The 26,350-nt window shown below is 39.2% G+C and overlaps 1 protein-coding gene across 2 annotated transcripts in view; it reads left to right on the plus strand.

Annotated features, from left to right (window-relative positions):
• Positions 1 to 26,350, plus strand: part of PCCA (propionyl-CoA carboxylase subunit alpha) — a 436,739-nt gene that overhangs the window by 266,579 nt on the left and 143,810 nt on the right. For both annotated transcript variants that reach the window (XM_001092670.5, XM_015121385.3), the window contains exon 19: positions 8,258 to 8,360. In XM_001092670.5, coding sequence (XP_001092670.3) covers positions 8,258 to 8,360 — 103 coding nt within the window. The remainder of the gene's footprint in view (positions 1 to 8,257; positions 8,361 to 26,350) is intronic.

The raw sequence follows: 26,350 nt of genomic DNA on the forward strand, positions 1-26,350 counted from the left end.
CATGGGAATTCAAGATGAGATTTAGGTGGGGACACAGCCAAACCATGTCAGACCTAGAATAGCTGAGAGGAGCAAAGTTGCAGTACTTGGTCTACAAATTTTCCTGAAATGACCTCACACCTGTCTCCTACCACACAGGAAAGTTAGAGATGCATCATGGATAGATCTACATGTAAAACTTCTAAACCATGTGAGTATATCTTCTGAACCTTTGTATATAGGTAAAAAACTTCTTAGCAAGGACACAAAGCACTAAACATAAAAGGAAAAATTAATGAGTTAGATTTTGTTAATATTAAAAACTTCCATTAAAACTGCAAAAAGATACCACTACATACCTATTAGAATGTCTAAAATCCAGCACACTGAACACCACGTGCTGCTGAGGATGTGGAGCAACAGGAGCTCTCATGCATTGCTGGTGGGAGTGCAAAATGGTAAGCCGCTTTAGAAGACAGTTTGGCAGTTTCTTACACAGCACAATCTTACCATATAATCAAGGAGTGGTGCTCCTTGGTATTTACCAAAATGAGTTGGAAACATAGGCACACACTAAAACCTGTGCGTGAATGTTTATAGCAGCTTTATTCATAATTGCCAAAACTGAGAAGCGATGTCCTTCAGTAGGTGAGTGGATAAACTGGTACATCCATACAGTGGAATATTAGTTAGCAATAAAAAGAAATGAGCTACTAAGGCATGAAAAGACAGAGTGGAAACAAATACATATTGGTACGGGGAAAAAGCTCCTCTGAAAAGGCAGCATTCTGTATGATTCCAGCGCTAAGGGACACTCCGGAAAAGGCAAACCTGTGGGAAAAAGCTCCTCTGAAAAGGCAGCATTCCGTATGATTCCAGCGCTAAGGGACACTCCGGAAAAGGCAAACCTGTGAATATTGTGAGATCAGTGATTGCCGAGCATTCAGGGGAGGGAGCGGGGAATAAATAGGTGGAACAGGGGACTTGTAGGCAGTGAGACTACTCTGTATGATACTGTCATTCTGGGCACATTTCATTATATATTTGTCAAAACCCACAGAATGTGTCACACAGAGTGAACCTTAATGTATGGACTGTAGTTAACAGTGACGTATTGATATTGGCTTATCAATTGTAACAAATACACCACACAAATGCAAGATGTTCATAATAGAGGAATTCATGTGGGGGAGGGTGTGTGGGGAAATTGAAATTTTGTTGAGTTTTTGTCAACCTAAAACTTCTTTAAAAAATAATGTCATAATTTTTTTAAAAATCTGCTGAAGGAAAGACATTGTTAAGAAAATTCATAAGCAAACCACAGAGGAGGAGAATACTTAAACCTGACAAAGGCCTTGTATCCAAAATAAAGAACTTTCACAAATTAATAAAAATAAGGCCAATGACCTAGTAAAAATGGGCAAAAACTTGAATATAAATGGCCACTGAGCACCATGAGGTCCTCAGCATTACTAGTCGTGGGGGAAATATACATTAAACTATGATAGGATGCAGTTTCCCAGTCTCTAGCCTGGCTAGAATTAGAAAGACTGACAATGCCAAATGGTGGCAAGGATGTAGAGTAACTCATTGCTATGGGAACATAGAAATGTTGCAGTCTTTTGGAAAACAGTTTAGCAACTCATATAAAATTAAACCTACATTTAGCTTACGACTTCTACTCCCTAGATTTTTTACCCCACAAGAAATGAAGACATACCTCTTTAAGGGGGGAAAAAACAACCATGTACAAAGAATATCTACAGTGGCTTTGTTTGTAACAGCCCCGAACTGGAAACCACCAAAGAGCCATCCACAGAAGGATGAACTCATTTTGGTGTGTTGGTGCAATAAAATACTTCCCAGCAAGAAAAAAAGGATGAACTATTCAACAACATGGATGCACCTCAGAAACACTATATTGGTAAAAAAAAAAACTACAGTTTTTCTTTGAGTCTGTTCATGTGATGCTCAGAACAGGCAAGCATAATCTCTGGTTGACTGTTAGTGACAGGCAGAGCCAAGTGCCTGGAAGGGTGAATGATGGAACTTAAGATCTTGGAATTTGACTGTATGTTAGTTTTGTAAGAGTAAAATTTTAAAAAAGTAACAGTTGCTGAAACAAAAGAGGGATTTCAGATATTTCTGCACCAAATTATGATAACAATAATAACTAATTTAGCATTTATGTGCCAAATACTACTCTAAGCATTTTATACCTTTTATCTCATGTGAGCAGCATATGGGTTAGGCATTCTTATTATCTTTGTCTTGCTGATAAGGAAACTGAGGCACAAGAAGGCTAAGTGAGTTGTGGATGGAGGTCACACAGCTTTTGCAGGTCTGCACTTGGTCAGTGAGACATGGGGTCTGCTGGGGTGACAGCTGTGCCACAGTGCCTTTCCTGGCTGAGCATGCCCAGTGCTAAATTGAGAACCTTAAGCCCTTATCGGTGGAAGAAGGAAAGGGGGTATGCATACTATTTAAATATCTGAGATTGTGAGTAACATTACGTATTCTATCCTAGATTCAGATGTCATTTGTGTAATTATTTGTAATGCTAATAACACCAAACTTGGGGGTGTTCCCTATTTCTCAGCATGATTATGTGATACAGACTCTTCCACACAGTCTCATATATTTGAACATACACATTTTCAATTGCATGTAGGCAGAATTCTAATCCTCCTCTATGCCAGTTCCTAGCTTTGAAGAGGTTCTCTGAAAATGCTGCTTTTATCTTTCTTCTGCAGTGATGAACTTTAATGTTGGAGTGTTGTAAGTTCTCACATAATAAGGCTTAGATTTTTGTTTGGTTTGGCAGTAGACTTCTGTTTAAAATTCCTTTAATCTGTTCATTCCATGCTTTTTATATTCATTTTAATAACTGATGGCTCTGTGAAGAATTTTTTTTTAAAATTTATTGCACTAGTAAAAAACTACTAAAACTTGTACTTAACTCTTCCTCCGTCTCAACATGCTAAAAGTGAGTTTTCCAGTGAATTGCTGAATTTTTATCTTCCCTGGGAGTTGTTCCTCCCCTTCCCCAGCCCTGGGGAAATAAGAAACAATTCATATACTAGATCTAAAGTTTCATTAAAATTGCTTATGCCCTGTCTCAGGCATTTTAAGTGGGCCATCTGTCTAAACATCTCTCTCTCTTTTTTTTTTCTGATCATTTCCTCGACTTATTCATGAGCCATGGGAGGGCTCCTTTGTAGTCTCCATGTAGCTGGTTCTGTCTACCCCCACTGAATACATCTATGTGCTTGCATAACATATCTTTTCACTGTGCTGGAAATTCTCTGAACTTGGTTCAGATGAATGGCCCACTTTCTGAAGGCCTTTTTCTTCCTGCAAAGATTTGTATGCAGAAACTGACCTCAGTGGCCATGGAATGCAGCATATTATTCTCGATCATTTTACAGCCCACCCACTGTGAAAGTTATGATGAAGCATTTCTTAATGATTCCTTGACCATTAACATTTTTTTAACTCAGTATTTTACTTCTAAAAAGGTGATGGCACAATCAAAACCCAGCTTTTTTGAGTGTCTGATAATTATGGTTTAAAATGCTTATAATCCTTTCTAACTGAAGATGCTGAGAGTTTTTATGTTTATACAGTCTTCTTTTAGAAAATGACATGTAATAGCAAAGTATTTACTCAAAACCTCCCTTTTGAGTAAAATATTCCAGTAAGTTAATGTATTAGTATTAATAGTGACAATCAGCTGACAGTTTTTCACCATCAAATATAAAAAATTTAGTTTTGTTGAGCATATTCATCCTGGCTGGCTGATGATGAACTGGACAGACCTGGGTTAGAGCTATTATTTTATTTGCTTAGTGAGTCACTGTTTATGTGAATTCTTTTTTACTGGGGTTTTTGGTTTTTGTTTTTTGAAGAAATAATTGGTATCAGCTTTGCAGGTGACTAAGTTGCACAGATTAAATTTTTGGTCAGATGACAGCATCTTTCACTAGAAATATACTTTGTTAAAGGAAACTGTATCATTACTATGGGGAGTTGAATGAAGTTCTAAGACCTTTTCCCTATTGTCAGAGAGTTGTTCATGAAAATCTTTGAGACTATTTTGAATTTAATGGATCTGTATAATTCTTTTCTAAACATTTAAAATATAATTATAGGTAATTGTTACTATCATAAATCTGTGCTGGTTAAATTAATAAGAATGTTTCAAAGTAAGTATTATAAATGTGTTTTCAGTGATTTTGCAGAAATAGAGTGTGTATTCTTCCAGGTTTGTATTTTTTTTTAATTTATAGTTTATTTCTATTGCAGAGCATATTTATATCTGCCAATTAACTGGCATATATGCCCAACCCATCCATTTTATTTAAAACCAAAACAAAACTAGTTTCAAACTTCTGTCAAGCCAGAAGGAATCTTTGCAAATTTTGTTTGTAGAAGAGTGAACTTACAAAGAGATTCCACACTTTTGACTCTTTTTTGGTATTTGGAGGTCTTTCACGTTGAAGCCTTTTTCCTATATCCAGTTAACATATCACCCTAAGACAAATTGTTAGAAAAAGGCTGGGTACTGTCGCTCACACCTGTAATCCCAGTACTTTGGGAGGACAAAGCAGGAGGATCCCCTGAGGCCAGGAGTTCAAGACCAGTCTGGGCGTCATAGCGAGACCCGCCCCATCTCTTAAAAAAAAAAAAGCCAGACCGGGTAGTGGCACACACCTGTAATCCCAGCCACTCAGGAGGCTGACGCAGAAGGATCATTTGAGGCCAGGAGTTCGAGACTGCAGTGAGCTGTGATAGGGCCACTGCACTTCAGCCATTGTGACAGAGTGAGATCCTGTTTCTTAAAAGGAAAAGAAAAAATTGTTAGAAAAGTGCCATTGCGGGAGTTAAGTGTGCAGAAGAAGCAGTAGCTTCCTATCACTTGCCTAGCTCTGATCCACTTTTACAGGTGTAGAAATGTTGGTTCAAACAGATTAAGTTCTCAGGTACATTGCTAATAGAAGAACAGGTTGAGATTTAGACCTGGATGTTTTAACTCAAAACCTGTACTCCTTCTATAAGGTCCCTCCTGGGACAAATTATAATATATATGAAACAGATGTGAATCAAAATAAAACAATGGAAAAATAAATAGTACTTAGGTTTTGGAGAGTGGCAACTATATGTCATCACCATCTATAAGGTCCCTTTCTGTGGGAAAATGGGTTCTGGGTTGGAACAGGATGTCAGGATTAACAATGTTCCAATGCCTCTGGAAGCAGAGACTCGTTACATAACAGAAGGGATTCTCAATCCCTACTCCATCAGGCTGCTACAGTTTGAAAATTATTACAGCATATGACATAGATTAAATGGAAGAAAGATCTCTTGAGTTTATGCTAAAATTAACGAACAATTGGTGAGGGAGGCAATATTTTCCTTGAAGGATCTGTTAGTGTGAGAAACAGAGAGATGAGATGAGGATCCAAAATTTCTATAAAGAAAGAGGTTTCAGTTATAGGGGAAGTAAGAATATAGGCCGAGAACTGGGACAACTACTCATAATAAGAGCTAGCATGTATACACCTAATTTAATCAACACATCCCTGTCAATGCAGATGTTGTTATAATCTTTTATACACAAGGAAACTGAGACAGACAGTTTGCTCTGGGTTTAGTACCAGCTTCTATGAGTCATCAGGGCCTGAAATCAAAAACCACTGTCTGCTCTCTACCTCTTGGTAGCTTGGCTTAAGAGTCTAGCCTAACCAGATAGACAAATCAGAGAATAAGCAGCAATCAAATTGAATGCAAAAGGTGGGTTCTTACTTTTAAGGACATTGAATGGTAGTTAGGTTAATAAAGATTTAACTTGGTGTGGGGTAGAAAACCATTCAATGATCATGAGCGAGGTAGTAACATAATTCTTGAGGAAAGCACAGATTTAAGAAAGTCAAGTTGCACGGTCGTCTAGATGTGAGGCTGTTTCTGCAATCACAGTACCCCTGTGAGACTGAAGTATTGACCCCATTCGAACTGAGCAAAATGAAGTCTAAACGAGATGATAGGTATAGTCCAGGGACACCCAGGGAGTATCCAGGAGCTTGGGGTACACGCTGCTCCTGTCACGCCTGTGCTCTGTCCCCTGGGCAAGTCAGCCTCCCCTTCTGCACATGCTTGGTGCATAGTAGACACGCCTCACATTCTTTTCTACTTATCCCTCATCTCTTTGTCTCCATCCTGTGCTAGGAGCTGGAGATACAAAAATAAGGAATGATTTTGGTATTTTAGGAACCCCCAGGACACTGGGAGACAAACATATAAACAAATAAATGCCCTGTAGAATAAAGGTGCTAAGAAAAAAAAGAGGCAATGCCAGCACAGAAGCCCTCTCTTCCCTTCTTCCTTTCTGTCCAGACCTCCTTTTCTTTCCCTGTCCTCCTCCCCTCCGCACTGTGTGTTGTCTCCCTCAACTCCCCCACACCCCCATTCATTCATATTCTCTTGTGTGAGGCTCTGTCCCCTCAAACAGTTCTCTTCACACTGCCAGAAAGAATCTTCAAGTCCTGTGTTGTACAGTGTGCATTGTTGTTAATGCGTTTTTTTACTTTTATTTTTACTTCTATGGTATTTAAAACATATCCTTATCTTCAGAATGATGCAGATCAAGAAGTAGTAGATCAAATACAAATATGTATTTAAATGAACAATATTAATCATCAGGTATTGACTCTAGAGGTGATGTGATTAGAACTATAGTTTTTGTGGCTCTGCCTTTTTTTAATGCTGAATACCTAGAGACTTCTTTTGAAATTTGGTGGGTTTAAATGAAAACATAACTTGGAGCATTTTTTCAGAACTGTGGTTTAAGCTGACACCCAGATACTACAAAACGCTGATGTTTCGTGCTGAGTAAATATGACTTCACAAGTATAAATATGCAATACTGAAATTAGGTTAATTCTGAAATCATTAAATTTTGTTACTTTAAAAAGTCGTGGGCAACATTTATATTCTAAAAATATTTTTGTCTTTGGCTGCTTGATACAGAGTTTCTGAACCATGTAATTCTGATCATATGCAGGAAAAGACCCGTATGATAAGACTAACATTGTTCATAGATATGGAGTCCTTTTTGGGAGTTTTAGGTGATGGGGAAAACCAGGGCTAGAAAAGAAATAGCGTGTAAGTTTCCAAGATGAGAACTGTGTTTTATTTCTCTGTGGTGCCCCAAAACTTAGAGCCAAGTACTTAGTGTTTGTTGAACTCATAAGTCATATAGGGTTTTGTGTGTGTGTGTGTGTGTGTGTGGCTGTGCTTTATTTTAGCAAAATTTTGATGTTGTCCTATTTTATAATAACATAATAAGTGGGTATCTGAGTAATGTTTAAATTCATTTTTTAAATTTCATGAATTTTTAGTAATAACATTATAAAATAAGTATAGTTTTTTTTGTTTTGTTTGTTTTGTTTTGTTTTTGCAAACTATAATTATATTGGCTGGGCGTGATGGCTCACGCCTGTAACCCCAGCACTTTGGGAAGCTGAGGCGGGCAGATCATGAGGTCAGGAGTTCAAGACCAGCCTGGCCAAAATAGTGAAACCCCATCTCTACTAAAAATACAAAAAATTAGCCAGGCGTGGTGGCGGGCGCCTGTAATTGCAGCCACTTGGAAGGCTGAGGCAGAAGAATCACTTGAACCCGGGAGGCAGAGATTGCAGTGAGCCGAGGTTGCGCCGTTGCACTCCAACCCGGGCGACAGTGTGAGATTCTGTCTCAAAAAAATAATAATAATTAAAAAAAATTATATCCTAGCTAATGTACTAAGGTATTATTCTTCTAATTGACATCATGAAGAAACATTCTATATTATCTTATAAGTAGAATAATGTAGAGAGAGGTTCATTGTTTAATACATTTTTAGTCTCATCACCTATAAAGAACAAAATGATTTTCTAGGCCCGATCATGCTGACTCAGTAATTCATTTTATGTCTCTGAAGCTTAAGGCATGGCATACTTATTCATTTCATTGTAATTTTTTTAAAAAAACTATTTTGAATAGTAACCAAATATTGAAAAAAACTAATACTGCTTCAGGCAGACGAATTTGTGAATGACTGTAACAATTAAGCAATTCAAATTCACAGAATAGATGATGATTCTTAGAATAGGTGTTTAAAATGTTCTCAAATACATTCTATGGCAGTTTTACCCTGCACACTTTATATAAAAGGGAAATTAGTTTATTGAGAAATAATAATATATCATTATTAACTCTTTTTCTTTTCATTCTACTTTAGAATGCCTATTATTAAACCAGACATAGCCAACTGGGAGCTCTCAATAAAATTGCATGATAAAGTTCATACTGTAGTAGCATCAAACAGTGGGTCAACGTTCTTGGTGAGTTTTCTTTCTTTATTTTCTTGGTAATCTTGATATTATCTATGAATATTTAAAGCCATTTTTAACCTGTTCAGTGACTCTTATCTTTTGAATTTATAGCACCTCTATGTACTTGTTTCATCTTCTTTAGGAAGCTGAATGGAAATGGAAATTTTTTGTTCTCTTATGCTAATTAGGAGATACATTTCCAGATTTAGCCACATCCTAAACTCACTTTCTGATATTTGATTCATTTTTCTTTTATGCTATGAGAAGTATTACTTTCGCCTTTGTTACAGAGAAGAGCATTTTGAATTACAATTCCAAATGTATGATAGTGGTGGCAGGTAACCATCCTTTTAAAACAAATAATCTGAAGCCTCACGTAACATTATCTTTAGATCTCATGTTGTGAGATGCTCTTGAAGCTAAATTTACCTCTTTAATTGACATTCTTTTTGTTTTAAAGAACTTAAACCCCTTGGATATAGTGTCCAAGACAGAACTGCTATAGTTGGAATTCTAGTCTATAGTGAACAATATTACACTAAGATTTCAGTGTTTATACTGTAGTATGAGTGATATGTTTAAACCTGTGATTCAAGTGTGCCAAAAAATACCATTAAGAGTTGCTATTTTAAGTCGTATGCCTTCGTATTTTCAGCCTGAACTCAAGGAGGTTGCTATTAATATATAGTTAGTATAATGAATATTCTGTTTATCTACATTTCTCTTCTAATGGCTAAGTGGCATTGAAATGTCATTTTGTTTTGGGGAAACAAGTGAATTTTTATCAGAATATTGGAATAGGATGTGAACATCAAAATAATATAATTTCACACAAATAAGACCTGGTATGGCTTGAGAGGGGTGTGGCGGTTTCTTGATCTCAGTGAGAAAATATCACAAGTCGAAGATTCATGAGAATTCATTTATTCCACAAATTATTGTTGCATGCCTACTGTGCGCCAGATCAGTTCCACGCTGTTGCCCTGGGGAAGCTGACGTTCTTGTATGGTGTCAGACTCACAAATCAATGATGTCAGTCCATGAACTAAGGGTAATCGCCTTGGTTTTCTTTAAATGTTGTGACTCACTATATAAGCCCAAATTGCTAAAATGTTAGTACTGAAAGAGACTTCACTCAGCTCTCTTAAAATGAAAGCTGTGATGGAGTTCAACAGCTGTCTCATGAGATCCTGTGTGACTCTCTACATTCCACCTATTGACGTGGTCATTTCAGAAAAACAGCGTTGTAAGTGGACATTTAACCAGAGATCAGGTTGAGTAGCAAATTATAGGAAGTGAATAGTAAAGAATATCAATATTACAATGTACCATTTTTTTTTTCCTGGGGGAAGATTACCTTTACAAAAATGTAGACTTTAGCATAATTTTCAGTTCTGTATTGAGTCACCACTGAAGCCTTACTGTAATCTGATATTCTGATACAATGTTCTTTTAAGTAGTGCCTTGCCTTAATAAAGAAAACTGTCTAGATGACTTTTTAAAGCTGTTACTTTTTTTGTTTTTGAGTTGGAGTCTTGCTCTGTCACCCAGGCTGGAGTGCAGTGGCATGATCTCGGCTCACTGCAGCCTCTGCCTCCCAGGTTCAAGCGATTTCTCCTGCCTCAGCCTCCCGAGTAGCTGGGACTGCAGGCGCATGCCACCATACCCAACTAATTTTTGTAGTTTTAGTAGAGATGGGGTTTCACCATTTTGGCCAGGCTGGTCTTGAACTCCTGAGCTAAAGTGATCCTCCCGCCTCAGCCTCCTAAAGTGCTGTGATCACAGGAGAGCTGTTGCTTCTTTATGCTTGTTTTAGATTCCATGCTGAAAACTAGAGACCTCTGGCCTGACTGCATATGTGGTAGCTTTAATTTTTTTCTGTAGAATTATCTCCAGCTTCACTTTTTAGCTTATGAGGAAAACAGGGCTGTTTTTAAAACACATCAAAATCAGTACATTAAAAATTTCCCTGGAAAATATCTACTTTAGTATATAGTATCAGAAATGATTTCCTATATTTATTGGCTTAGCTACTGTCAGAGCATCAATAGCCCAATGAATAGCATATGCACATGATAGCATAGCCCTTTTTCCTAGGCATATTTGAATTGAGCTACTTTCATTTGATATCAGTATTATGAAAGGAGGCAGGTTGAACAGCGTGGTGTAAGTAAAGGCTCATTGGTAGAAAGATTTCAATAGTATGGCACTATTGTCTGCTTTTAGGGTCATAGACGGGAGAGCTGTGATTGTTAACTTAGTTTCCCAGATCACCCACTGTCACATCAAGAAAAAAATTAGCCTACAGGTGACAAGCTAGGTCTGGGTTAATGACTCTGGAGATAGTGCAGGCACTACTTAGCACAGTGAAGCTTTAGGTGCCCCACATTTCTAGAGTTCTTCTGTTTAATTTTTACAAGTTTAAATTATAAGATATTTCTAATAAGGAAGGTACAGCAAATGCTGCACATTTTCCTTACGGATCTCCTATTTAAAAAGAAAAATGTATAGATTAAGCTAAGTCCTGTTTTTACATCATCCTGTTCTACTTTCTCCCAAGCAGTGGCAGCTAACCTGAAGATGCTGTGTGTCCCTCCTGTACGTGTTGTTAAGAATTTTGGTTACATATGTATATACCACAATCATGGTAAAAAGGAAAGTTGCAACAATATACGTACTTAATGGCACCGTTTATGTAAATTTTAGGCAAAACAGTTTCATTTGCAATAGAATCAAAAAGACTAAAATACTTGGGAATATATTTAACCAAGGAGGCGAAAGGCTTATACACTGAAAACTACAAAAGGTTGCTGAAAGAACTTAAAGAAGACACAAATATATGGAGGGATATGGGATATCTTGTGTCAGGGACTGGAAGACTTAATATGGTTAAAATATCAGTACCTCTCAGCTACTTGGGAGGCAGAGACAGTAGGTTCACTTGAGCCCAGGAGTTTGTGCCCAGCCTGGGTAACACAGCGAGACTCCATCTCTGGGGAAAAAGAAAAACGAAAGAAGGAAATGTCAGTACTACCTGAAGTGATCTACAGATACAATGCCATCCCTATCAAAATCCCCAAATACATTTTGTTGCAGACATAGATAAATTTATTCTAAAATTCATGCAATTTCAAGGGGGTCCCAAATAGTCAAAACAACCCTGAAATAGAAGGAGAAAGTTGAAAGCCTTATACCTCCTCATCTCAAAACTTATTACAAAACCACAGTTTTCAAAACAGTGTGGTACTGCACATATATAGACTTATATATAGACCAATGGACTAGGATAGAGAGCCCATAAATAAACCCTTGTATGTCATTTGACCAGAGTTTCTAAAATATTCAGTGGAGAAAAGACAGCATTTTCAACATGAATGGATTTGGGCCCTTTTCTTACGCTATATACAAAACTAACTCAAAATGGATCAAAGACCTAAATGTAAGAGCTAATGCTATAAAATTCTTAGAAGAAAACACAGGGGAAGGCTGGGCACAGTGGCTCACGCCTGTAATCTCAGCACTTTGGGAGGCCAAGGCGGGTGGATCACTTGAGCTCAGGAGTTCAAGACCAGCCTGAGCAATATGGTGAAACCCCATCTCTAGTAAAAATACAAACATTAGCTGGGCTTGGTGGTGTGGCACACACCTGTAATCCCAGCTACTCAGGATGCTGAAGCAGGAGAATCTCTTGAACTCAGCAGGCAGAGGTTGCAGTGAGCTGAGATCGCGCCACTGCACTCCATTCTAGGCGACAGAGTGAGACCCTGTCTCAAAAAAAAACAAACAAACAAAAAAAACACCAGAAGAAAACATAGGGGAAAAGCTTCATGGTATTGGATTTGACAATGGTTTCTTAGACATGACACCAAAAGCACAGGCAACAAAAGGTAAATTGGACTACGTGAGAGTTAAACACTACTGTACATGAAAGGAGAATATCTTCCCAGAATTTTCATCCCTCCTTTAAAATTTTTCATTATAAATACTATATAAATGTTTCATGCAAATATTTTCTCCCATTCTGTGAGTTGCCTTCTTACACGATTGATTGTCTGTACTCTGACAATCAACAGAGTAAGATGCAAATATTTTCTCCCATTCTGTGGGTTGCCTTCTTACTCTGTTTTTTCCAAAGTAACCACTCTGTCAGAGTACAGACAATCAACAGAGTGAGAAGGCAACCCACAGAATGGGAGAAAATATTTACAAGTCACATAGCTGATAAGAGGTGGTTGTTGTTGTTGTTTTGAGGCAGAGTCTCGCTCTGTCGCCCAGGCTGGAGTACAGTGGCACAATCTTGGCTCACTGTAGCCTCTGCTTCCCAAGTTCAAGTGATTCTTCTGCCTCAGCCTCCCGAGTAGCTGGGATTACAGGCACATGCCACCACACTCGGCTAATTTTTTTTGTATTTTTAGTAGAGATGGTGTTTCACCATATTGGTTTCGGCCAGGCTGGTCTCGAACTCCTGACCTCAGGTGATCTGCCCACTTCAGCCTCCCGAAGTGCTGGGATTATGGGTGTGAGTCACCATGCCCACCCCTGATAAGAGTTTAATATCTGGAATATATAAAGAATTTTTTCAACTCAATCACAAAAAACACAATTAAAAATGGGCAAAGGACTTTCATAGACACTTCTCCAAAGAAGATATACGCATGGCCAATAAGCACATGACAAGATGCTCAATATCACTAATCATTAGAGAAATCCAAATCAAACCTACTACCTCCCACCCATTAGAATGGCTACTATCAAATAAACAGAAAATAAGTACTGGTGAGGGTGTGGAGAAGCTGGAACCCTTGTGCACAGTTGGTAGGAATATAAACTGATGTGGTTACTTTGGAAAAAACAGTATGATGGTTCCTTAAAAACTTAAAAGTAGAATTATATACTAACCTTAGAAAGTTGGAAATTCTGACATGTGCTATATAACACACATGAATCTTAAGGACATTATGCTAGGTTAAATAAGCCAGGCACAAAAGGACAAATACTGTACAATTCCACTTATATGAGGTACCTGGAGTAGTCAGACTGATAGAGACAGAAACTAGAATGGTGGTTGCCAGGGACTGAGAGGAAGGGGAATGAGGAGTTATTGTTTAAAGAATACGAAGTTTCACTTTTTAATATGAAAGGTTTTCTGGAGGTAGATGGTGGTGATGGTAGTAGGAAAATGCAAATGTATTTAATACCACTGAACTGTACACTTAAAAATGGTGACGATGGTAAATTTTATATGTATTTTACCACAAGTAAAACATATACGAAACAATTCAAATCAGGGTTGTGGCTGGGTGCAGTGGCTCACGCCTGTAATCCCAGCACTTTGGGATGCCGAGGTGGATGGATCACCTGAGGTCAAGAGTTCGAGACTAGCCTGGCCAACATAGTGAAACCCCATCTCTACTAAAAATACAAAAATTAGCCAAGTGTGGTAGTGCGCGCCTGTAATCCCAACTACGTGGGAGGCTGAGGCAGCAGAATCACTTGAACACAGGAAGTGGAGGTTGCAGTGAACTGAGATTGTGCCGCTACACTCTAGCGTGAGTGACAGAATAAGACTGTCTCTCAAAAAATAAAAATAAAAATAAAATATGAGGGATGAAAATTCTGGGAAATGAATGCATGGTAGAAATAAAAGTTAAGTGAAGTATTAATAGTAGGAGAGGTGAAGTATTTTATGTGTTTTAGGTCTTATTCTGATTTCTGAATACAGCTGTCTGAATAATGACAGAATTAATTAAAAAGTATAAAAACTGCTAGACACAAAGTGGAAATATTATTCAGCTTATTGTGGTGATAAACCCAAAAGTACCAAATAAACTGATTTTTATTTGTAATTATTTCATGGTTCTCTTCTGGATTCCCAGTATGTTTTCCATTTCTCTCTTGCTCAGTATAACACAAAACTGGTCAAGATAGTTTTTGGCCAGGTACAGTGATGCGCACCTGTAGTCCATCCGCTCAGGAGAAAAGAAGTTTATGATGAATGAAAATATTTAACACAGTTAATATCTTAAAGATGGTGAAAAACTAAATTCATGTTGAGTATGATTCACCTGAAAGAATGAATTGAAAGAGGAGTGTCAGAGTAGTCCTGATGTGTAAGAAAATTAGTTAGAAATTTGGCCTTCCTAGTGATGGAAAAATGAGCACTATGCATGCACTTTTTGAAAAGTTTTGCCTGATGTTTCATGTTTACTACTAATAAACTAGAAAGCAATTATATATGATCCTATATATTGAATTGTTACAGTGGGCCAATGGTAGAAATTTTTGTAAGGACCTAAGGGTTTTTTGTGTCTCTGTCTCCTTCAGTTCTGCTGTGATCTTAGTTATTTCTTGTGTTCTGCTAGCTTTGGAATTTGTTTGCTCTTGCTTCTCTAGTTCTTTTAATTGTGATGTTAGGGTGTCGATTTTAGATCTTTCCCGCTTTCTCCTGTGGGCATTTAGTGCTATAAATTTCCCTCTAAACACTGCTTTAGCTGTATCACAGAGATTCTGGTACATTGTGTCTTTGTTCCCATTGGTTTCAAAGAACTTGTTTATTTGTGCCATAATTTTGTTAATTACCCAGTAGTCATTCAGGAGCAGGTTATTCAGTTTACATGTAGTTGTGCGGTTTTGACTGAGTTTCTTAATCCTGAATTCTAATTTGATTGCACTGTGGTCTGAGAGACTGTTATGATTTCCGTTCTTTTGCATTTGCTAAGGAGTGTTTTGCTTCCAATTATGTGGTCAATTTTGGAATAATTGCGATGTGGTGCTGAGAAGAATGTATATTCTGTTGATTTGGCATGTAGAGTTCTGTACATGTCTGTTAGGTCTGCTTGGTCCAGAGCTGAGTTCAAGTCCTGAATATCCTTGTTAATTTTCTGTCTCATTGATCTGTCTAATATTGACAATGGGTTGTTAAAATCTCCCACTATTATTGTATGGGTGTCTCTAAGAACTTTCTTTATGAATCTGTGTGCTCCTGTATTGGGTGCATATATATTTAGGATAGTTAGCTCTTCTTGTGGCATTAATCCCTTTACCATTATGTAATGCCATTCTTTGTCTTTTTTGATCTTTGTTTGTTTGAAGTCTGTTTTATCAGAGACTAGGATTGCAACCCGTGCTTTTTTTTTGCTTTCCATTTGCTTGGTAAATATTCCTCCATCCCTTTATTTTGAGTCTATGTGTGTCTTTGCACGTGAGATGGGTCTCCTGAATACAGCACGCTGTTGGCTCTTGACTCTATCCAATTTGCCAGTCTGTGTCTTTTACTTGGGGCATTTAGCCCGTTTACATTTAAAGTTAATATTGTTATGTGTGAATTTGATCCTGTCATTATGATGCTAGCTGGTTATTTTGCCCATTAATTGATGCACTTGCTTCAAAGTGTCGATGGTCTTTACAATTTGATTATGTTTTTGCAGTGGCTGGTACTGGTTTTTCCTTTCCATATTTAGTGCTTCCTTCAGGAGCTCTTGTAAGGCAGGCCTGGTGGTGACAAAATCTCTTAGCATTTGCTTGTCTGTAAAGGATTTTATTTCTCCTTCACTTATGAAGATTAGTTTGGCTGGATATGAAATTCGGGTTGAAAATACTTTAAGAATTTTGAATATTGGCCCCCACTCTCTTCTGGCTTGTAGAGTTTCTGCAGAGAGATCTGATGGGCTTCCCTTTGTGGGTAACCCGACCTTTCTCTCTGGCTGTCCTTAACATTTTTTCCTTCATTTCAACCTTGGTGAATCTGACGATTATGTGTCTTGGGGTTGCTCTTCTCGAGGAGTATCTTTGTGGTGTTCTCTGTATTTCCTGAATTTGAATGTTGACCTGTCTTGCTAGTTTGGGGAAGTTCTCCTGGATAATATCCTGAAGACTGTTTTCCAACTTGGTTCCATTCTCCCTGTCACTTTCAGGTACACCAATCAAACATAGGTTTGGTCTTTTCACATAGTCCCATATTTCTTGGAAGCTTTGTTTGTTCCTTTTCATTTTTTTCTCTAATCTTATCTTCACTCTTTATTTCATTAAGTTGATCTTCAGTCTCTGATGTCCTTTCTTCCACTTGATTGATTTGGCTATTGGTACTTGTGTCTGCTTCACGAAATTCTCCTGCTGTGTTTTTCAGTTCCATCTGGTCATTTATGTTCTTTTCTAAACTGATTATTCTAGTTAGCAATTCCTCTAACCTTTTTTCAAGGTTCTTAGCTTCCTTGCGTTGTGTTAGAACATGCTCCTTTATCTTGGAGGAGTTTATTATTACACACTTTCTGAAACCTACTTCTGTCAATTTGTCAAACTCATTCTCCGTCAGTTTTGTTCCTTTGCTGGCAAAGAGTTGTGATCTCTTGGAGGAGAAGAGGCCTTCTGGTTTTTGGAATTTTTAGCCTTTTTGCACTGGTTTTTCCTCATCTTTGTGGGTTTATCTACCTTTTGTCTTTGATGTTGGTGATCTTCGGATGCAGTTTGTGTGTGGACGTCCTTTTTGTTGATGTTGATGCTGTTCCTTTCTGTTAGTTACTTTTCCTTTTAACAGTCAGGCCCCTCTGCTGCAGGTCTGCTGGAGTTTGCTGGAGGTCCGCTGCAGACCCTTTTTGCCTGGGTATCACTAGCAGAGGCTGCAGAACAGCAAAGATTGCTGCCTGTTCCTTCCTCTGAAAGCTTTGTCCCAGATGCCAGCTGGAGCTCTCCTGTGTGAGGTGTCTGTCGACCCCTGCTGGGAGGTGTCTATCAGTCAGGAGGCACGGGGATCAGGGACCTACTTGAGGAGGCAGTCTGTCCCTTAACAGAGCTGGAGCGCTGTGCTAGGACATCTGCTGCTCTCTTCAGAGCTAGAAGGCAGGAACACTTATGTCTGCTGAAGCTGCACCCACAGCCGCCCCTTCCCCTAGGTGCTCTGTCCCAGGGAGATAGGAATTTTATCTATAAGCCCCTGACTGTGACTGGGGCTGCTGCCTTTCTTTCAGAGATGCCCTGCTCAGAGAGGAGGAATCTAGAGAGGCAGTCTGGTGACAGCGGCTTTGCCAAGATGCCATGGCTTTGTTTATACTCTGAGGGAAAAACCACCTACTCAAGCCTCAGTAATGGTGGACGCCCCTTCCCCCCAGGTCGACTTCAGACTGCTGTGCTGGCAGTGAGAATTTCAAGCCAGTGGATCTTAGCTTGCTGGGCTCCATGGGGGTGGGATCCACTGAGCTAGACCACTTGGCTTCCTGGCTTCAGCCCCATTTCCAGGGGAGCGAACGGTTCTGTCTTGCTGGCGTTCCACGCACCACTGGGGTATGAAAAAAAACTCCTGCAGCTAGCTTGGTGTCTGCTCAAATGGCTGCCCAGTTTCGTGCTTAAAACCCAGGTCCCTGGTGGTGTAGTCATCCAAGGGAATCTCCTGGTCTGTTGGGTTGCGAAGACCATGGGAAAAGCATAATATCTGGACTGGAATGCACTGTCCCTCAAGGCACAGTGTCTCATGGCTTCCCTTGGCTAGGGGAGGGAGTTTCCCGACCCCTTGTGCTGCCTGGCTGAGGCAATGCCCAGCCCTGCTTCAGCTCGCCCTTCATGGGCTGCACTCATTGTCTAACCAGTCCCAGTAAGATGAGCTGGAAATGCAGTTGGAAATGCAGAAATCACCCACCTTCTGTGTTGATCTTGCTGGGAGCCGCAGACCAGAGCTGTTCCTGTTCAGCCATCTTGCCAGCCACTCAATAAAAATGTTTTTTTTACTGTTTTTGACTTAAAGCTGTTTTATGTGACAACAGTAAAGCTACTCCTGCTTGTTTTTGGTTTCCATTTGGATGGAACAATTTTTTCCATCCCTTTACACCCGGTCTATATATGTCTTTAAGGGTAAAGTGTGTTTCTTGCAGACAGCATATAGTTGGGTCATGGTTTTTATTCAGTCAGCCAGCCTCCATCTTTTAAGTGGAGCATTTAATCCGTTTACATTCAGGGTTATTATTGACATATAAGGTTTTGTTCCTGTCATATCATTAGTTGCTTTCTGATTGTTTTATGTGTTCTTTGTTCCCTCCTATTTTATAGTGTTTATCCTTGTGGTTGGTGTTTTCCTGCAGTGGCAACGTTTGAGTCTTTTCTGTTCCTCATTTGTGTGTTTGCCTTACCAGTATGTTTTATACTTTCACGTGTTTTCATGATGGTATATGTTGTCGTTTTGCTTCCAGGTTTAGGACTCCCTTGAACATTTCTTATAGGGTGGATGTAGTGGTAATACATTCCACTGGTCAAATTCTGCATTTGCTTGTCTGGGAAAGACTTTATTTCTCCTTCATTAATGAAGGATAGTATTACTGGGTATAGTGCTATTGAGGGGCAGTTTTTTTCTTTCAGCCATTTGAAAATATGATTCCATTCTCTCCTGGCGTGTGAGGTTTCTGCTAAGATGTCTGCTGTTAGTCTGATGGGACTTCCTTTATAGATGACTTGACGCTTTTACAGTTTTTAAAACTCTGACTTTAGATAGCTTGACTGTAATGTATCATGGAAGAGATACTGTTTTGTATTGAATATGGTTGAGGATTTCTGGACCTTCTGTATCTGGATGTATTTCTCACTAGACTTGGGAATTTTCAGTTATTATTTCATTAAATAGAGTTTCAAGTCCTTTCATTATTTCTTTGCCTTTTGGGATACTGATAATCTTGATATTTGGTTACTTTATTGTATCCCACATACCATGAAAGCTTTCTTTATGTTTTAAAATTCCATAAAATTTTTTTTTGTCCGACTGCATTTTTTCGAAAGACCTCTCTTCATGCTTTGAGATTCTTCTGCTTGATCTAGTCTGTTGAAGCTTTTGAATGCATTTTGCATTTCATCCAGTGAATTCTTCATTCCAGAATGTGTCTGATTCTTTTTTATGATACCTATCTTTTTGGTAAATTTCTCATTTATATCCTTAATTGTCTTTCTGATTTTTTTGTGTTGATTTTCAGATCACTCTTGTGTCTCACTATTTTTAGTATCAAAATTTTTAATTATTTTTCTGGAATGTTGTGAATTTCTTTTGGATGGGATCTGTTGCTGCAGAATTACTGTATTCCCTTGGAGGTATCATATTCCCTTGCTTTTTCCTGTTTCCTGTGTTCTTACATTGATATCTGAACATCTAGGGTAATATCTGCTTCTTCCAATTTTAGAATTTGCTTTCATAGGGGAAGACTTTTTCCGGAAGATGTATCCATGTTGTTGGTTGGGTAGGGCCGTTTGGCTTTGATTCTGGGTGCATGTGGTAGTGTAGTCACTGTATGATTTCTTTGGCTGTAAACAGCATCAGTGGTATCTGTGATTTCCTTGGTGGCTTAGGGTACTGTTATTAGTGGAGGCCGTAATGAGGTTTTCTGGGGACAAGGATGCCACATGGGCCCATCTTTGGGCCCCGATGGTGGCAGTGGTGGGCTGAGTATGTCTGTCCTTGGGCCCTGGGGTGGCGTGTGCCGACACTGATGTTAGTGGGTCCAGGTGGGCAAATTTAACAGAAGAAGTACAGAACTTGTATTGTGAAACAAACCATTGAGAAAAGAAATTAAGAAAAATCCAAATAAATGGAAAGTTTCTTGTATTTGTGAATTTGTGAATTGAAAACCTTAAGATGGCACTACTTCCCTGTATCGGTCTGTTCTCACACTGCTAATGAAGACATATCCAAGACCAGGTAGTTTATAAATGAAAGAGCTTTAATGAACTCATAGTTCCATATGGCTGGAGAGGCCTCACAATCATGGCAGAAGATGAAGGAAGAGCAAAGGGACATCTTACACGGCAGCAGGCAAGAGAGAGCTATTGCAGGGGAACTACCCTTTATAAAACCATCAGCCCTCCTGAGACTTATTCACTGTCACGGGAACCACATGGGAAAGACCCACCCCCATGATTCAATTTCCTCCCACTGGGTCCCTCCCACAACATGTGGGAATTATGGGAGCTACAATTCAAGATGCAATTTGGGTGGGGACACAGCCAAATCATATAATTCCCAAATTAGTCTACAGATGCAACACAATTCCTGCCAAAGTCTAAGCTGTATTTTTCTCAAAAATTGACAAGCTGATCCTAAAATTTGGAAAATATGGAAACTTAAGAGACCCAGAATAGTCAAAGTAATCTAAACACACACACACACACACACACACACACGAAAACAAACAAACAAAAAACACTCCAGTCACGTTGGCTCAGACCTGTCATCCCAGCACTTTGGGAGGCCAAGGCAGGAGGATGACTTGAGCCCAAGAGTTCAAGACCAGCCTGAGAAATATAGTGAGACCCCCATCTCTACAAAAAAGTTTTTTTTTTTTTGTTTTTTTTTGTTTTTTTTTTTTTTTGAGATGGAGTCTTGCTGTGTCGCCTGGGCTGGAGTGCAGTGGACGGATCTCAGCTCACTGCAAGCTCCGCCTCCTGGGTTTATGCCATTCTCCTGCCTCAGCCTCCAGAGTAGCTGGGACTACAGGTGCCCGCCACCTCGCCCGGCTAGTTTTTTGTATTTTTAGTAGAGACGGGGTTTCACTGTGTTAGCCAGGATGGTCTCGATCTCCTGACCTCGTGATCCGCCCGTCTCGGCCTCCCAAAGTGCTGGGATTACAGGCTTGAGCCATCGCGTCCGGCCCAAAAAAGTTTTTTTAGCTGATGGTGGTAGCATGTGCGTCTAGTCCCAGCTACCTGGGAGGCTGAGGTTGGAGGATAGCTTGAGCCCAGGAGGCGGAGGTTACAGTGAGCTTTGATCACACCACTGCACTCTAGCCTGAGATACAGAGCGAGACTCTGTCTCAAAACCAACCAACCAAACAAACCCACAAAAAATCCAGAATTTATAACTCATATTTCCATCTTTCAGAACTTACTACAAACAGCCTTGTAATCAAATACAGTGTAGTACTTGCAAGATGATTGACATATAAATCAACAGAATAGAAATGAGAATCCAGAAATAAGCCCAAAAATGTATGGTCAGTTGATATTTGACAAAGGTGCCAAAATAATTCAATGGTGGAAAGAATAATCTTTTCAGCAAATGGTGTCGAAACACCTGGGTTCACATGTAAAGGAATGAAGTAGAACCCCTACCTCACATTGAGTTAGTATACAAAAATTAATCCAAAATGGATTGAAGACCCAAATATAAGAGGCAAAACATCTTTTTGACCTTGCATGTAGCAATGGTAAAAATAGATGAATTGTTCAACATCAAGATTAAAATGTTTGCTTCAAAGGACACTAACAGGCAATTGAAGACAAACCACAGAATGGGAAAAAATATTTGCAAATGAAATTTTCAGTAAAGCCCTTGTGTTTCAAATACATAAGGAACACTTACAACTTAGCAATAAAAACAACCCACTCTAAAAATAGGCAAAAGATCAGAATAGACATTTCTTCAAAGAATATATGCAACTGCCAGTAATCTCATGTACAGATGTTCCGCATCATAAGGCATGGAGGGATCCAGATGCAAATCAAAACCAGAGTGAGATTGTCCTTTGCATCCATTACATAGCTCTAATTTAAAAAGTCAGGTAATAACAAGTGTTGGCAGACCAGGTGTGGTGGCTCTCATACAATCCCAGCACTTTGGGAGGCTGAGGCGGGCGGATCACGAGATCAGGAGATCAAGACCATCCTGGCTAGCACAGTGAAACCCTGTCTCTACTAAAAAATACAAAAACAAAATTAGCCGGGCATGGTGGCAGGCACCTATAGTCCCAGTTACTTGGGAGGCTGAGGCAGGAGAATGGCGTGAACCCAGGAGACAGAGCTTGCAGTGAGCCAAGATCGTGCCACTGCATTCCAGCCTGGGTGACAGAGCGAGACTCCGTCTCAAAAACAAACAAACAAAAAACAAGTGTTGGCAAAGATGTGGAGAAATTGAAACCTTCAAATGCTTTGAGCCTGGGAGATTGAGGCTGCAGTGAGTACAGCTGCTTTGGAAAACAGTATGGCATTTCTTCAAATGGTTAAATATCTGGGTTATTCAAAACCTTGGCTCTCTTTTATCAGGAGTATTTAATTTTGAATATTTATATAAATATTTATGTATATATTTATTACTATGGTGAATGTATCTTACTTTTCAAACAGTGTTGAAGCAAGATATTTCCCTGACCCCTTTGCGGGACCCCTTTGCAACGGGGTGCCTTGTTTAGTCAGCCTATAGCTCTTAACTCCTTGTGGGAGGGAGCACATGAGCGAACGAGGTGGGAACTGTAGTTCAGGGGCACTGGAACTAGCCAGCTTTTTGGCACCAGTGGGATCAAACTCCACTCATTTGGACCTGTTACATTCCACACCACGTAGGAGGGAGTGCACAGGTGAGTGGGTGCAGGAGCCAGAGCAAGTGCTTTTGGGCACCAGCAGGAGTGAACTCTTTGCAGGCCCCGGAGCAGCATCCAGGAGGGGTGCCTGTGACTCCCAAAGCCCCAGAAGGCATGTCACAGTGCTCTTTTAGCTCTGCTCTCCACGGGTGACTTAAGTGTTAACAGCTCAGTGGGCCTGCGGCTGCCCTCCACCAGTGCGGGCAAAGGGCCAGTGTAACGGCCTTTTGTATCCACACACCTGGCTCCTGAGCTCTTGTCTGGTGTCCAGGAAAAATGAGGTCACACGAGCTAATTGAAGGATGGTAAATGCAGGGATGATTTTATTGCTGATGAAAGTGGCTCTCAGTGGAAAGAGAGGGGAGCTGAAAAGGGGACGGAGGAGGGGTAAGGGATCTTCCCCTGAAGTCTGGCTGGATTCTTCTCCTGAGTTACACCATCAGGCTGTCCCTCTGAAGTCAAGTCACTTCTCTCCAAAATTCAGCTGCTTCTCTCTGCTAGTTGAGTCTGGGGTCTTTATAGGCACAGGATGAGGCGGGGTGGGGTCATGGGTAGTTTAGGAAAAGGCAACATTTGAGCTGGAAAACAGGGAGAGAAGTTCTCACTTCAGGCCACAGTCTCAGGCTTTTCAGCTTGAGGGTGGAACTTCACCAGGGACCCACGCCTGTCTGCCTAGAATCTCTGCCTCCTGCCTCTATCATTGTATCAATATCAAACAATAGTTGTTGGCCTACATGTCAGTAATTTAAAGATGAATTAAATGGGTATATATGATAACATTCATCAGAGACCTTTAGAAACATTCGTATTCTTTAGTCTACTATTTTTACTTCTAGGACATATTCCAAGCAAGCAATGAAAAATCGCTATTTCAACATATAATATTTTGTCGGGGAAAAAAATGAATTAAAGGCAGTTGGCCTTGGAAATATCCATGTAAACAGTCTGTACTTATTGTGGTAAAGGGAAGGCAGATTTGGAAGTAATTAAAATAATGTAATAAATGCATAAATAGAGGTGCCATCAACCAGTTAAATCTGTGAGAAAGAAAGGCACTCAACTGCCTGGGGAAAGGCAAGGATCTGGGGGAAGATGAAAGAAGTTCCTCTTGGGGGAGATGACTGATGAGTCACAGCTTAGAACATGTTTTTTACTGTATATGAGCCAGAATTTGCCTCAAAATTATTGTAGAAATAAATGAGGAAAAACATTAGAATGTGGTAGCATGGGGGAGAGCACCTCAGCCCCACAAGCAGCTGAGACTGCAGAGGCATGCTACCATGTCTGGCTAATTTTTATATTTTTTGTAGTGAGAGTTTTCGCCATGTTGCCTAGGCTGGTCTTGAACTCCTGGGTTCAAGCCATCTGCCCACCTCGTCCTCTCAAAGTGCTGGGATTGCAGGTATGAGCCACTGTGCCCAGCCTATGATTTCAAGTTTTATCCAAGCAATATTTTTTGAGAGCAATATAAGATTTGAGAATGGGTGCGGTGGCTCACGTCTGTAATCCCAGCACACAGAGAGGCTAAGGCAGGAGGATCACTTGAGCCCAGGAGGTCTAGACCAGCCCTGGCAACAAAAAAATGTTATATGATTAGCCGGTCGTGGTGGTACACGCCTGTAGTCTCAGCTACTAAGGAGGTCCAAGGGGGAAGATGCTTTGAGCCTGGGAGATTGAGGCTGCAGTGAGCCATGATTGCACCACTGCACTCCAGCCTGGGTGAGAGTGAAATCCTGGACCCTGTCTCGAAAAAAAAATAAAGATTTGAGATAGGTAAGCTTTTGTGTACAAGAGAGTTTGTGCTTTCATTTTGTTTTCTTTATAATGTTTGTTTTGGTTGATGCAAAATTGTTTCATCTTAGATGCCTGAGGTGGAGGGAGGGAATTGTTTTGTAGTATTCATATCATTGAAATTACCACCCTATATTTTTCTCCTCAACAAAAGAATATGGTGATGAACTAAGAATAAAAAATAATAACTACATATGGACGCATAATAGGAAATAATTATATACGCATCGTTTGACGTTTTCCTTCTCTGCGGTAACTCACCCTTTCCCCTTTGTTCTACCACCATATGTTTTGTTCCGGATTTCTTGACTAAGAAAACATTCCACCATAGTTTCTTTCAATATTTAAAGAGCACTTTGAAATTTGATTTTTTTTTTTTTTTTTTTTTTTGAGACAGAGCTCATTCTGTTGCCCAGGCAGGAGTGCAGAGGCACAATCTTGGCTCACTACAACCTCCACCTCCCGGGTTCAAGTTATTCTCATGGCTCAGTCTCCCAAGTAGCTGGGATTACAGGCATGTGCTACCACGCCTGGTTAATTTTTGTAGTTTTAATAGAGATGGGGTTTCACCCTGTTGGCCAGGCTGGTCTCGAACTCCTGACCTTAGGTGATCTGCCTGCTTCAGCCTCCCAAAGTTTTGGGATTACAGGCGTGAGGCACTGCACCTGGCCCAAAATTCAGTTTTAAGTAAATCTGTTTAAATGTTTTTGTGTAACATTTTCATAAAAACGAAAAATTCGATGAACTTAGAATATAGCAGTAATCTTCTGCACAAAATAATAACTTTGTATTCTCAAATACTAATATAAAGAATCTGTAATGTATCTTCATTAACAATTTATACATACATTTTACATCATAATCTCTTTTACTTTTATTCTATTAATAGACCATAATATTAAATCATGAAGTTACTGGAATTTTTATAGGAACATGATAAGAATCATGTGGTTCTTTTAAAGAATTAATTTTGGAACATCCTTTGTTCAAAAAATAAAATATTATTATATGTGTTCTTTTGATTCTGTTGTCAATTTTAAGATAGGCTTTTAATCTTGAACATGAAAAGGACATCAGTAAACAAGGTCAGTTAACTATTACATTTATACCTACTGTAGGCTTTTAGTTTAAAAATTACCTATGGCTTAAATACAGAGAAGGTAGACAGTAAAAGAAACCTTTTTTTCCCTGAGCATTTTAAAGAGAATACTACAGTACCATTAGGGGTTTATAATAAAGGACTGTAATTCTATTTAGAAAACTGACTTACAGTACATGACAAATGATGGAAAACTGAGGTAAGTTTTTTGAAGCCATATTTTATATTTTTATATTTTTATTTTTCAATTTGTCTTTTGCCAGAATTAAATGTTATGATCATTAAACTACTTCTCTTCTTTGGTAATTTTTTCACTTAGTCTTTCTACCCCTCTACCTTTAAAAAGTCTGCTGAACAAAGCTGCAAAAGATATTCTATTTGAGGAAAATAACGTATTTTCTGTCAATAGTTTTTTAAAATTAAAACATAATATTGCATAAACATGGAAATTCTTTTACATTGGCAAGAACTTTTTCCTTGATAAAATTATTTTTCCAATTGAAAAATTATTAGGATGATAAGTCAAGATAATGCTTTAAAATGTAAAAATCTTCTGCAAAGAATGTAAAACTGTCATAAATGAAGGCAAACAGGTAAGCCAAAAAACCAGAGAGAAAATTTGCAATTCATTTTAGTCACAAAATAAGGGATACCCTTCATATATACAGAACTCTTACAAATCAATATGAAAATGAACAAAAGCCCTGGTAAAAAATATTCAGAGACAGTTTACAGCAAAGAAAATATGGCTCGTGCACATATGATAAAAAGTGCTAAAAGCCACACACAAA

The sequence above is a fragment of the Macaca mulatta genome, chromosome 17 (genome assembly GCF_049350105.2).
Source record: "Macaca mulatta isolate MMU2019108-1 chromosome 17, T2T-MMU8v2.0, whole genome shotgun sequence".
NCBI lineage: Eukaryota > Metazoa > Chordata > Mammalia > Primates > Cercopithecidae > Macaca > Macaca mulatta.